At 40.5% G+C, this 15023-nt stretch overlaps 1 protein-coding gene across 3 annotated transcripts in view; it reads right to left on the bottom strand.

Moving 5' to 3' along the window:
- dennd5a (DENN/MADD domain containing 5A) overlaps positions 1-15023 on the bottom strand; it is a 225811-nt gene that overhangs the window by 109450 nt on the left and 101338 nt on the right. For all 3 annotated transcript variants that reach the window (XR_009446848.1, XM_048545755.2, XM_048545756.2), the window contains one exon: positions 9988-10203. Coding sequence is in view for 2 of the 3 variants with exons in the window: in XM_048545755.2 (XP_048401712.1) it covers positions 9988-10203 (216 nt within the window). In the remaining variant the exon portion in view is untranslated. The remainder of the gene's footprint in view (positions 1-9987; positions 10204-15023) is intronic.

Genomic DNA, 15023 nt, shown 5'->3' with positions numbered 1-15023 from the left:
GGATTTATAAAGGCACTCCTCTGGGGCAGGTAGGACTTGAACTTGAACTTGAAGCTTCTGACACAGAATATGGCACACTGATTGAGTCCCTAAGTTATAAAAGAACAAAAGGGAAGTACAGCACAGGAACAGGCCCTTCGGTCCTCCAAGCCTGTGCTGATCATTATGCCCCAACTAAACAAAAAAAAAACTTCTGCCTTTATTTGGTCCATCTCCCTCTAATCCCTCCCTATTCATGTAACCATCCTGATGCCTCTTAAATGTCAACAGCATGCCTGCTTCCGCTACCTCTTCTGGCAGTATGTTCTTGGTCCTGTCACTCCACATGAAAATCGTACTTCACCTTGAATCAGTGCCCCTTTGTAACTGGATCTTCAATCCTGGGAAAAAGCCTCTGACTAACCACCCTATCAATGCCTCTCATAATTTTGTAGATTCTATGAGGTCTACTCTCAGCCACCGTCTTTCCAGTGAAAACAATCCTAGTCTTTTTAAAGTTTCCTCAGAGCCAATTCCCACGAGACTGGGCAACACCCTGGTGAACATTTTCTGCACTTTTTCCAAAGCTTCCATGTCCTTCTCGTAGAGTGATGACCAAAACTGGATACAATAGTCCAAATGCAGTCTAACAAGGGTTTTGTGCAGCTGTAACATGGTTTAGAACAAAGAAGAAGAAAGAACAAAGAAAATTACAGCACAGGAACAGGCCCTTCGGCCACCAAGCCTGCACCGATCCAGATCCTCCATCTAAACTGTTGCCTATTTTCCAAGGATCTGTATCCCTCTGCTCACTGCCCATTCATGTATCTGTCTAGACACATCATAAATGATGCTATTATGCCTGCCTCTACCACCTCCGCTGGCAATGCGTTCCAGGCACCCACCACCCTCTGCATAAAGAACTTTCCACATATATCTCCCTTAAACTTTTCCCCTCTCACCTTGAAATCGTGACCCCTAGTAATTCAGTCCCCCATTCTGGGAAAAAGCTTCTTGTTATCCACCCTGGGAATACCTCTCATGATTTTGTAGACCTCAATCAGGTCCCCGGTCAACCTCCTTCTTTCTAATGTAAATAATCCTAATCTACTCAACCTTTCTTCATAGCTGGCGCCATCCATACCAGGCAACATCCTGGTGAATCTCCTATGCACCTTCTCCAAAGCATCCACATCCTTTTGACAATGTGGTGACCAGAACTGTACGCAGTATTCCAAATGTGGTTGAACCAAAGTCCTCTACAACTACAACCTGACCTACCAACTCTTGTATTCAATACCCCGTCCGATGAATGAAAGCATGCCATATGCCTTCTTGACCACTCTATCGACCTGCATTGCCACCTTCAGGGTACAATGGACCTGAATACCCAGATCTCTCTGTGCATCAATTTTCCTCAGGGCTTTTCCATTTACCATATAGTTTGCTCTTGAATTGGATCTTCCAAAATGCATCACCTTGCATTTGCCTGGATTGAACTCCATCTGCCATTTCTCCGCCCAACTCTCCAATCTATCTATATTCTGCTGCATTCTCCAACAGTTCCCTTCACTGTCTGCTACTCCACCAATCTTAGTGTCATCTGAAAACTTGCTAACCAGACCATCTATACCTTTCTCCAGATCATTTAAGTATATCATAAACAAGAGTGGTCCTAACACAGATCCCTGTAGAACACCACCAGTCACAGTTCTCCATCTGGAGAAACTTCCTTCCACTACAACTCTCTGTCTCCTGTTGCCCAGTCAGTTCTCTATCCATCTAGCTAGTACACCCTGGACCCCTTGTGACTTCACTTTCTCCATCAGCCTACCATGGGGAACCTTATCAAACACCTTACTGAAGTCCATGTATATGATATCTACAGCCCTTCCCTCATCCATCAACTTTGTCACTTCCTCAAAGAATTATATCAAGTTGGTAAGACATGACCCTCCCTGCACAAAACCATGCTGTCTATCACTAATAAACCCATTTTCTTCCAAATGTAAATAGATCTTATCTCTCAGTATCTTCTCCAGCAGCTTCCCCACCACTGAAGTCAGGCTCACTGGTCTATAATTTCCTGATTATCCTTGCTACCCTTCTTAAACAAAGGGAACTCGCCCTCCCATTCCTCAGACGACATGTCCATCATGGGCCTCCTGCAGCGCCACAATGATGCCACCCGAAGGTTGAGGGAACAGCAACTCATTTTCTGCTTGGGAACCCTGCAGCCCAATGGTATCAATGTGGACCTCACAAGCTTCAAAATCTCCCCTTCCCACACTGCATCCCAAAGCCAGCCCAGTTTGTCCCCTCCCGCCACTGCATCCCCAGCTCGACCCTCCCCCCACTGCATCCCAAAACCAGCCCAGCCTATCTCCGCCTCCCTAACCTGTTCTTCCTCTCACCCATTCCTTCCTCCCACCTCAAGCCGCACCTCCATTTCCTACCTACTAACCTCATTCCACCTCCTTGACCTGTCCGACTTCCCTGGACTGAAATATCCCCTCCCTACCTCCCCACCTATACTCTCCTCTCCACCTATCTTCTTTTCTCTCCATCTTCGGTCCGCCTCCCCCTCTCTCCCTATTTATTCCAAAACCCTCTCCCCATCCCCCTCTCTGAAGAAGGGTCTAGGCCCGAAACGTCAGCTTTTGTGTTCCTGAGATGCTGCTTGGCCTGCTGTGTTCATCCAGTTTCATACTTTGTTATCTTGGATTCTCCAGTTCCCATTATCTTGGACAACATTAGCAATTCTCCAGTCCTCCAGGACCTCACCCGTGCTCAATGATGCTGCAAAGATATCTGTAAAGGCCCCAACTACTTCCTCTCTTGCTTCCCTCAGTAACCTGGGATAGGTCCCATCCGGACCTGGGATCTTGTCCACCTTAATGCCTTTTAGTGTACACCCTAATGCCTTTTAGTTTGCCAACACTTCTACTCTATGCTCTGGCCAATGAAGGCAAGCATGCCGTAGGCTTTCTTAATCATCTTAGCCATCTGTGTTGCTACTTTTAGGGAACTGTGGACCCACATATCTAGATCTATGTGTTAATGTTCCTAAGGGTACTGCTACTTACTGTATAATTCACACCTAAATTTGATCTTCTAAAATGCATCACCTTGCATTTGTCTGGATTAAACTCCATCTACCATTTCTGTGCCCAAGTTGCCAATCTATTAAGGATCTTTCCCATTTCTTGTGGCTCCATGCATAAATTCCTTATTTTGTCCTTGACTGGGCCTACTCTTTCCTTGCTGCCCTCTTTCTTCTAATATATGCATAAAAAGCCTAATAAATATATTTAATCTGAGATAACAAGGTGTAGAGCTGGATGAATACAGCAAGCCAAGCAGCAGAGGAGCAGGAAAGCTGACGTTTCGGGCCTAGACCCTTCCTACTATTTCTGAAATATATTAATCATTTGGTTTGCACATGCTATGACACACTCTGTTTTTATCTTTGTCAGTATGTCACTGTACCATGAAGAGACATGGTCATAACTTTGTCATAGCATGAGGAGCAGAGGTTATAAAGGTCAAGGATGCCATCCTAGCTCTGATTACGTGAAGCTAGACATGCTATTGAAAATGTACTGCTCTTTATAATCCAAAAGTCTATTATTAGCTTAAACAGTGATGTACCTGTGAATATCATATTTGCATATATTAGTTTACTAGAATAAATATTGAATTCTTCAACACCACATTATCCATAACTGGTTTACGTTATAAAAGATAACGTAAGCATTGCTTATAAGTAAAATGTATTGTAGGGGGCACAACTGACATTCCTATTGGCAAGTGGCATTTGAACCCAAATCTTCTGGCCCAGAAGTACGGACCATTGTATCCCATAGGATCCTTTTGTACACAACTAATTACCAATGAATGCCACCCACCTGCAAACATTTAACCTTAATTCAAGCAATCAATGACCCATCTCATTCCCCAGAACCAAATCCAGGAAAATCTCATTTTTCACTGGATCAGAAATAAAAAGAACATAGAACATAACAGCACAGTATAGGCCCTTCGGCCCTCGATGTTGTGCCGACCTGTCATACCGATCTCAAGCCCATCTAACCTAGACTATTCCATGTACATCCATATGCTTATCCAATGACGCCTTAAATGTACCTAAAGTTGGCGAATCTACTACCGTTGCAGGCAAAGCGTTCCATTCCCTTACTACTCTCTGAGTAAAGAAACTACCTCTGACATCTGTCCTATATCTTTCACCCCTCAATTTAAAGCTATGCCCGCTCGTGCTCGCCGTCACCATCCTAGGAAAAAGGCTCTCCCTATCCACCCTATCTAACCCTCTGATTATTTTATATGTTTCAATTAAGTCACCTCTCAACCTTCTCCTCTCTAATGAAAACAGCCTCAAGTCCCTCAGCCTTTCTTCATAAGACCTTCCCTCCATACCAGGCAACACCGTAGTAAATCTCCTCTGCACTCTTTCCAAAGCTTCCACATCCTTCTTATAATGCGGTGACCAGAACTGTACACAATACTCCAAGTGCGGCTGCACCACAGTTTTGTACAGCTTCACCATAACCTCTTGGTTCCGGAACTCGATCCCTCTATTAATAAAAGCTAAAACACTGTATGCCTTCTTAACAGCCCTGTCAACCTGGGTGGCAACTTTCAAGGATCTGTGTACATAGACACCGAGATCTCTCTGCTCATCTACACTACTAAGAATCTTACCATTAGCCCTGTACTTTGCCTTCCGGTTACTCCTACCAAAGTGCATCACCTCACACTTGTCTGCATTAAACTCCATTTGCCACCTCTCAGCCCAGCTCTGCAGCTTATCTATGTCTCTCTGCAACCTATAGCATCCTTCGTCACTATCCACAACTCCACCGACCTTAGTGTCGTCTGCAAATTTACTAACCCATCCTTCTACGCCCTCATCCAGGTCATTTATAAAAATGACAAACAGCAGTGGACCCAACACCGACCCTTGTGGTTCACCACTAGTAACTGCTCTCCAGGATGAACATTTCCCATCAACTACCACCCTCTGTCTTCTTTCAGCGAGCCAATTTCCGATCCAAACTGCTATATCTCCCACAATCCCATTCCTCTGCATTTTGTACAATAGCCAATTGTGGGGAACCTTAACGAACACCTTGCTGAAATCCATATACACCACATCAACCGGTTTACTCTCATCTACCTGTTTGGTCACCTTCTCAAAGAACTCAATGAGGTTTGTGAGGCATGACCTACCCTTCACAAAACCGTGCTGACTATATATTGATTATATATTGATTCATAAAACTATGCTGAAAAACATAAGAAACGTTTCATCTCTCTCTGCTGTGCAATTGCAATCCTAGTATAAAATTGGGATAATTCAAGTGTCCCCTATTATCATTGTTGTATAGTTTATGCACCTCTGTGAGATTCCCTGATTTATTCTCTTTTTTTTCTAAAAGTTAGTGCATTGATTACACACTGTGTATTGGCACCTCTATTATTTCTTCACTTTCATCAAATAGATTGTCACCTTGACTTGTCCAGGATAGACTGTCTTTTCAGTTAAGTAATATTTTACTTAATTGATACTGTTGTCTGCCAACCCTTCACTTCTCTTTCATTCCTTCTATAACCTTAACAATTCTTCTCTTTTTGAGCCTCATACCTGTTATTACTGCAATATCATCATCCTACGTTGCCATCTGCTCCAGCTTCGTTTATAAGCTTCACACATTGAAATATATTCACTGCAAACCTAATTTACAATCTTTTTGCATTAATTAAGGGAGTAAGAAATTGGAACAGGAATAAGCCATTTATTCCTTCAAGACTGCTACATCATTTAAAGAGATCACGGCTGATCTACAACACCATTTTCCTGGACTACTTCTGTATCTCTTGGTGTTTTTAATGTAGAAATCTGTCAATCTCAGTCTTGAACACGCTGAATGGCTAAATCTCCAAAGGTCTCTAGAGCAAGGAATACCAAAGATTCACCATTCTCTGAGTTGAAGAAATACTCTAAATAGGCGACCATCAACCTCAACATGTTTCTGTGCTATTTCTATATTCTTTGATATCATTAGTCTCCAGAAATGTATCAATCACTTTCTTGAGCATGCTCAATGATACACTTCTATAGTCACCTGGGATAAAGATTCACTAACCTACAAGTGCAGATGTTCCTCCTCGTCTCTGTATTTATTGGCCGACTTCTTATTAGTGCCCTGGTTCCAAACTAACAAGCTGAGTAAACATCCTTTCTACATCCACCTTGTCATACCTTACAAGGATTTTGTAAGTTTCAATGTGACCACCTGTCATTCTTTGTAACTCTAAACAATACAGGCCCACATTCCTCACTTTCAACTCACAAAACATCCCTGTCAACCCAGGAATTCATCTGATGAATCTCACTGAACTCAATTTATGATGAGTACATTCTCCCATAGATAGGAAAACCAAAACTATACAGCAGAGATAATGGGAACTGCAGATGCTGGAGATTCCAAGATAATAAAATGTGAGGCTGGATGAACACAGCAGGCCAAGCAGCATCTCAGGAGCACAAAAGCTGACGTTTCGGGCCTAGACCCTTCATCAGAGAGGGGGATGGGGGGAGGAAACTGGAATAAATAGGGAGAGAGGGGGAGGCGGACCGAAGATGGAGAGTAAAGAAGATAGGTGGAGAGAGTGTAGGTGGGGAGGTAGGGAGGGGATAGGTCAGTCCAGGGAAGACGGACAGGTCAAGGAGGTGGGATGAGGTTAGTAGGTAGTGGGGGGTGCGGCTAGGGGTGGGAGGAAGGGATGGGTGAGAGGAAGAACCGGTTAGGGAGGCAGAGACAGGTTGGACTGGTTTTGGGATGCAGTGGGTGGGGGGGAAGAGCTGGGCTGGTTGTGTGGTGCAGTGGGGGGAGGGGACGAACTGGGCTGGTTGAGGGATGCTGTAGGGGAAGGGGAGATTTTGAAACTGGTGAAGTCCACATTGATACCATATGGCTGCAGGGTTCCCAGGCGGAATATGAGTTGCTGTTCCTGCAACCTTCGGGTGGCATCATTGTGGCAGTGCAGGAGGCCCATGATGGACATGTCATCAAGAGAATGGGAGGGGGAGTGGAAATGGTTTGCGACTGGGAGGTGCAGTTGTTTTTTGCGAACTGAGCGGAGGTGTTCTGCAAAGCGGTCTCCAAGCCTCCGCTTGGTTTCCCCAATGTAGAGGAAGCCGCACCGGGTACAGTGGATGCAGTATACCACATTGGCAGATGCATGGTTCTTTCAGTTTTTATCTTGTGGTGCGGTGTTGCATGCCTGCCTCTGGCCAGAAGATCCAGGATCAAGTCTCACCTGCTCCAAACATGTATCATAATAAGTATGAACATGTCATTTGGAATCAAAACTGATCATTTTCCTAACGTAATTAGTGACCCAGGTTTGAGTGTTCAGGTCACATTTGCAAATTGCAGATGATACAAAACTTTGAAGTATCCTGAACTGTGAGAAGAATAGTGATCGACTTCAAGAGGGCATAAACTGGTTGGAGCAAAATGCAGAAAAACAGCAGATGAAATTTAATGCAATCAGTTGTGAAGTAACACACTATGAAAGGAAGAAGTGTTAATGTAAATTCAATACAAGGCAAAAAGATAAAGTCGCCATAGTCCTACCAGACCACAGAGCTGCTTTCCCATTAGAGAGAGGCTGATGGTGATGGTTTAACCTGATGATCAGTTGGACTGTGGCAATTTTACCTTTATTCTATGCAGGATGAAGAAACAGAGATACTTCATGTTAAAGTACACAAGTTGCAGAGGTTTCGGAGCAGATATCGAAAATGATCATGAAAGCACATACTAATCTGGACTTTATAAACAGACACAAAGAAAAACAAGCAAGTTATGATGGATCTTGACAGAACACTAGTTCAACTACAAATGGAGTAGTGTGCTCAGTTCTGATGCCTGACTTGAGGAAGAATAAGGAAGTTTTTCAGAAGGTGCAGAAAAGACACATAATAATAGTTCACATGATCTGAGACCTCAGTTGCATGGACAGATTTTAAAAGCTGTGGTTGGTCTCCTTCGAGGAAAGAAAGAAGAGGTTTGATTGAGGTGCTCAAAATTGTCAGATGTCGCAACAAAGTAGTTAGAGAGGTATTGCTCCCATTGGAAAAAATTTGAAGAGGAGGAGGTTACCAATTTGAGAAGATTGGCAGAAGGACCACAAAGTTCATCACACCACCAGCTACAAACATATTAGTACTATAAACACTATAAGGAAGATTCACATGGAATTTTTTCACGAAATTTGCACTTAATATACTCAGTAATAAATACGTTTTGCAAATTGCTGGTTAACAAACACTTAGGGAGTACTTAAATGAGCTGTATAAACAGAAGTTCTTTTTAGGATAAAATTTCAACAGGGTTTCCACACAGGCACTATTTAAATTACGTGCAAAGAATAGTCCAATAACTTGCTACCATTAACAGGTTGCCATATCCCCAAGTTCCGGGTTCAACTTAATTTACATAATGTGTATGTGATTCTAAGTGAGAAGGACCTGGCATTATGACATTACTGAGTCAGGAAGGGCAGGAAACAGTTGCTTATAACCTGTATAGAAGAATAGGAGGAATTACGTATATTTTAGTGTTTGCTAAGAATGGGCAGTAAAACATCGAGAACACTATGGTGGCATAGCATCATACAGAAGAGACCCTTCAGCCCATCCAGTCTGTACCACCAAAAATATGCTACATTTACACTAGATATAACAGGGTGGAGCTGGAGAAACACGGCAGACCAGGCAGCATCAGAAGAGCAAAACATTTGACATTTTGGGTCGGGACTCTTCTTCAGATATGGGGATGGGGAAGGGAGCTCAAAAATAAATAAAGAGGGGAGTGGTGGGGCTGGGGAAGGTAGGTGGGATGGTAAGAAGTGAGTGCAGGTAGAGAGTGGTGAGGGTTGGTCAGTGAGGTTGGAGGAGCGGATAGGTGAGAGAGAAGATGGACAGGTCGTGTCAGGTCAAGGAGGTGGGGATGAGAGGGAGAGTTGATCATGGGATGAGGTTGGGGATGGGGGGGGGGGTGAGATTTTGAAACTGGTAAAATCCACATTTGGGTCATTGGGCTATAGGCTCCCAAGGCAGAAAATGAGGTGCTACTCCTCCAGTTTGTGGGTGGCATTATTGTAAGACTCGAGAAGGCCCAGAATGGACATGCCACCCAAGGAGTGGGAGGGGAAGTTGAAATGGTTGGCGACCAGAAGGTGTTGCCATTGGGTGCAAACAGAATGCAGGTGCTCTACAAAGCGGTCTCCAAGCGACAACTTGTGCAACACTGAAAGCCACCTGAATTCCTGAATAAATGAAGATGATAGGGGACAGAAGGGAGAACTCAAGATCACAGGTAATCATTACTGCTGGTGACGATGTCACCTTATGGTGCACGTTAGCTATAAGTATTCTTGCAGATGGCACGGCTGCCAGTGCTCTGCTGGTGATTCTGAGCAAAGTTCTTCTGCTTAATTCAGGGCAACCTTTAAATGTACATGTGAAGCTGCTATTGCCTGAGCATAATCTGCCTTAGTGGCGTTATACATTTTTTTCATTCAAAAAAACAGGTTTACAAAAATATAGTGTCAAGGGATCAAAATCTCGATGTAATTCAGTGCTGACAAATGTATAGAGTATAGATGTAATTCAGTGCTGACAAATGTATAGAGTATAGGGGTTAACAAAGAAAGCAACTTTTTTGAAAGATTTTTTTAAAAAAAGAGCTTTAGCAATCCAGGTTATAAACTCCTTTCCCAATCAGAAGGTGCTATTTTCAGAAGAAGTGTGATAACAATCACAAAACTGGAAAAAAATTGAGACAATAGAGTATATATAATAAAAGTATAATACCATAATGACTTCAACATCTATAAAGTTTATGCATACCTTCAACATCCACTGAAACAATACTTAGCAAAAAGCTAACAATTCATCTTTAATGTTTAACTCACTTTATCAAAGTTCTGCATTTGTTCCCGGTTGCTGAACCAAGATTCTTTGTCCTGGGTTGGCTGAATTACAAACACCTCATAATCTGCAAACATCTGAGTAAAACGATTGGCAAAGATTTCTCTGATCTGGATATTAAGCTGATGAATCTTCAGCTCTTCTTTGTCACAATGAATCTTCAAATCTTTGTTACTTCCAGCTTCCTCTCTTACTTCCAGCTGTAAGAATGTAACAAGAAACAGATCAATCGTTTCTTAAGGTTACCATAAACTGAAGCCACTTCGATGTCACTTCTGGAAATATTTAGCCATTGTTTCTACTAATGAATTTGTTTAAGGATTATTGTTGATTTAAAGACTATCCAGTTGCAGTTCTGACACTTGCAAAATTAAATACAATTTCAAACCACACCACATAGTGCACAGACAAATAAAATGAGATAAAATGTTCAATCTGGATTAAAGATACCTTTTGCCAATTTTATGACACTTGGAACATCACACTACTCTGAACTAATGTAGAACAATCTTGGAATCACTTCAAATGAACTTTTATCAAAAAATCAAAGTTAAATGTCTAACACTTGTGAATTAACAAGCTGACTAACTTGCTTTCCAATTATGAGGACATGCTATATTTATTCAAAATTAGTGAGAATAAATCAGAATTAAATAAAGGTTATAGGAAACAAAATGCAGATCATTTCAAAGAACAGCTGTTGCTGTAAAATCCATTTAATTCAAATCAACGCTGGTAAAATAAAGCGCCCATGAAATATAGTCAAAACAAAAAAAAACATTAAAAATCTGATTCACAACAGAGGCGAAGCAGAATTCAAAACCTTGTTATACATTTTTTACGTATGGTTTCCAAATACTTGCAAATCATCCATTTCTCTTGCAACTTTAATTAATAGCTTTGTTCACTTCTGGGCGAACGCAGAAATGGGTAACATGGTGGCACAGTGGTTAGCACTGCTGCCTCACAGCACCGGGGACCTGGGTTCAATTCCAGCCTCGGCCAACTGTCTGTGTGGAGTTTGGGTGCTCCAGTTTTCCTCCCACAGTCCAAAGATGTGCAAGTTAGGTGGATTGGCCATGCTAAATTGCTCGTAGAGTTCAGGGTTAGGTAGGCTATATGGGGATGGGAATGGGTGGGATGCTCCATGGGTCAGTGTGGACTTGTTGGGCCGAAGGGCCTGTTTCTGCACTGTAGGGATTATATGAAGACAGGAATTTTTTTTTAATTTTCAAAGTGGAAACTGATGAACTTCTAGGACAACAAAAATTCAAACTATTCATATTTAAACATGTGCGGAATACAATTCACAGTTCATAATTTTGATTAATTTTGTTGTTGATTAGATGATACGAAAAAGATATGTATCTGTAGGAAAATACTATGAACTCTTCGAGAAAATACTGACCAATTAAATTCAAACAGCCATCATAAGCTTTAAGATGAAATTTGGATTACAGGGGTCATATTAAAATTAAATTGAATTTACATAGTTTATATCTTCTTCTCTAACAGTTAGAGCCTGGAGAATCTTGGTTTGTTCATAGAATTTTGAATTTTCAATAAAGTGAAAACCCAGACTCCAAATCATACATCCTCATGGCTTTTTGTTCTCTGCATTCTTCGTCACTCTCTATCACAACTCATCCCACATACCCCCACCGACAACAATCCAAAAGGTTAAGTTAAGTCAAATTACAGGCACATAGATACGACTCACACACTGCTATCCAACCTGCTGATCTTCACTTCTGAATTCAAATAGCAAATGTTGGAAGCTTCGAATGTGTGGGAGCAGGGGGATATAAGAGCCCAGCTGGCACACACTCAAATGTTTCATGAAAAATAACTAAATACCAATAATAACAGAAACCGTAAATTTCCATTCTCGAATGAAGAGGTACAGAGCTCAACTATTGCACTTCTACAATTGACCTAGCCATAGTTCACAGACTCGGGCAAGGCCCGGGTTGCATTGATTTTTAGCCAGTTTATGAACTCCTGAAATAAGTGAAATAAACTTCAGAAAAATAACTGCCCCAGTAAAATGTTGGCACCAAGATAATACTATAAAGACACTTATTGTAATTCAGTTTGAGAGAAAAGCACACTTATAACATCTCTTTAAAAATACAAAATGTAATAATTCCACAGTGACTGGTATCCTGCCACCCAATCACTTTTTATTTACACATCAGCAGTTTGACTATTGTACTGCCTCATACAGAATCAGGTACAATAGTGTCAAAATTTCTGACACTCAATCTGTTAATACGTCAACTAGGGTTCTCGGGGAATTCATTCAATTAGGTCCAGCTGGCTAACCTCATTACACTCACTATACACAATATCTTTGCAACAAAAGTAGTTGACATTGAACCAAAGTAGAAGCAATGTATTCTGCTGGTTAATAGCAACACATGCTACATAATTGCTTCCTTAAAAAAAATGCAGTGCAATTTCATAAACAATTATCAAAAAGTTATTCATAAACTCCCTAAAACAGTTATTGGCCAATAACACCCATCATCTTATTATTTAAATGAAGGCACTAATTTCGACGAAACATAAACTAGTTAAAAATCAATGCAACACAGGCCTGTCTGAGTCTGAACTATAGATAGGACAATTGTGGAAGTGCAATTGTTGACCTCTGTACCCCTTCGTTTGACTAATAAGAAAGGCATGCATTATCCAACCATATTCTCATCTTCTCAAGTTCTCTTGTGATATAGTGATGCTAGACTATTTGCTGACAAAAGAGATGGAAGTCTTATAGCAAATATTCTGATGTATACATTTGGGTGAAAGAAAAGTTGAAATAATTTGGGAATTATAGTTTGACAAGTTTCATTATCTACCCAGTTCTAGACAGAAATAAATAACAACTGTCTTCATTAGCGTATATCAATTTGATTTCCTCTATGCCAACTTTAACAACTATGAGGATAGAAATATTTTCCATATTAACATGATCTGAAGGAATGCCTAAAACCTAATGAAAAGAGGGAACAGCTGATGAAAATATTAATTAAGGGTTAAAAACCAAAAGAACTGTAGATGCTGTAAATCAGGAACTAAACCAGAAGTTGTTGGAAAAGCTCAGCAGGTCTGGCAGTATCTGTAAAAGAAAAAACAGAGTTAACGTTTCGGGTCTGGTGACCCTTCTTCAGGATTTTGTTAATCAATTCATACCCAATTCACCCTTAATTATGTAAATATGGAGAGCTGTGACATGTGAGTTTAATGGAGTGTGTTAAACTGAAATAAAGCTCTCCTTAAAGTTTGGAATTGGACTCTATACATATACATTTATTTTATATACGATGATACAGATTAACAATAATTGTGGGGATAGAGAAGGCAAGTAATTCCTGCATCAATAGAGAGAAAGTAGTTGTGTCTAGTTGTATGTCCTGCTACTGATCATTATTCAAAAAGTGCAGAATGGTAGAAAAATAGATTCGCCATATGTAACAATAGATTTTTGAGTTTCCACAAAGGGTGTTTGGAGTATGAAAATTCCATTCATGTTATTAAGCTTTAAAAAAGGAAATTACATAGGTGAGGAACTTATTCATCCTTCTGGTGTAGTTTCTTAGAGCAACATGTTCTGCACCAACCAGAAATCGGGCCAAACTAGATCTGGTATTGTACAATGAGACAAATTTAATTAATGATCTTACAGTGAGGGTGTCCCTAGATAGCAGGGATCATAATAACATAACTAGAGGCACAGACAAATTGGTCTGAGATTTTTTTTAAAAAAACTTGAATGACAGAACTGAAGTGATTTGGTAAATTGGTTGAAAGATAGGGCAATAGAGATGCAAAGGCAGACATTTAAGGGACTATTTCAGAATACACAAAATCGATATTCCAACATGTAAGAAAAATTCCACCCACAATTAGTTGTTAAAGGGTTAAAAAGATAGCATCAAACTTGGAGAAAAAAGCACACAATTTTGTAAAGACAGGTGATAGGCCCAAAGATTGGACAGAAAACAAAACCAGCAAAAAATGATTAAAAAGTTAACAAGGAGGGTAAAAATAGAGTTTAAGGAAAAGCTAGCCAGAAACAAAATGCAAATTGTAAGAGCTTCTATAAATATTTTTAAAGGAGAAAATATTAGCAAAGTGGGCACTGGTCCAAAAGAAAGTGAGTCTGGAGAACTGATAATGGAAAATAAAGAGGTTGACAGCAGAAATGAATAATAATTTGCATCAATCTTCACAATTGAAGCTACTAGTAACATTCCAGGCACAGATAGAAAAGGGAGGGAGGAACTCAGGAAAATTACAATCGTTAGACAAGGGAAATTGAACAAATATTTGGAGCTGTGGGTTGATAAACGTCTGGCTCCCCATTAACCTCATTCTAGGTTCTTAAAAAGAGCTATTACAAAAGGTATAGCTGGTCACATAAGATAAATTTACAGTAATCAAACAGAGTAAATATAGTTTTGTAAAAGGGAAATCACATTTAACCAATTAATTGAAGTTCTGAGAAGAAGACCAACCAACGGATTTACTGTATTTAGATTGCCAGAATGTCTTTGATAAAAAGTGTCACATCAGTCATTGGTCAAGATAGCAAAAGTTCATGGTGCAGGGGTTAATATTGGCAAGAACTAAAAATCAACAAGCTAACAGGAAGTAGCGAGTTGGATTAAATGGGTCTTTTTCAGATTGAAAAGGTGCAACAAGTGGTATGCCACCAGGATAAGATCTGGGACCTCAATGGTTTACAACTTATACAAAGGGTTTGGATGAAGGGAAGGTCTGGTTGCTAAATTTGCTGGTGATAAAACGATAACTAGGAAAATAAGTCTTGAAAAGGACATAATGTGGCTACAAAAAGTATAGAAAGCTTAACTGAGTGATAAATAAGTTACAAATAGAGCATAATGTGGGAAAATGTGAAATTATCTATTTTGGCAGGAAGAAGGGGAAAAAACATATTAGGTAAATGGTTAGAGACTGCATAGTGTTATGGTACCCTGCTGTATGAGTCACAAAC

The sequence above is a fragment of the Stegostoma tigrinum genome, chromosome 17 (genome assembly GCF_030684315.1).
Source record: "Stegostoma tigrinum isolate sSteTig4 chromosome 17, sSteTig4.hap1, whole genome shotgun sequence".
NCBI classification, from domain to species: domain Eukaryota; kingdom Metazoa; phylum Chordata; class Chondrichthyes; order Orectolobiformes; family Stegostomatidae; genus Stegostoma; species Stegostoma tigrinum.
This window is presented reverse-complemented; position numbering and strand designations above follow the sequence as displayed.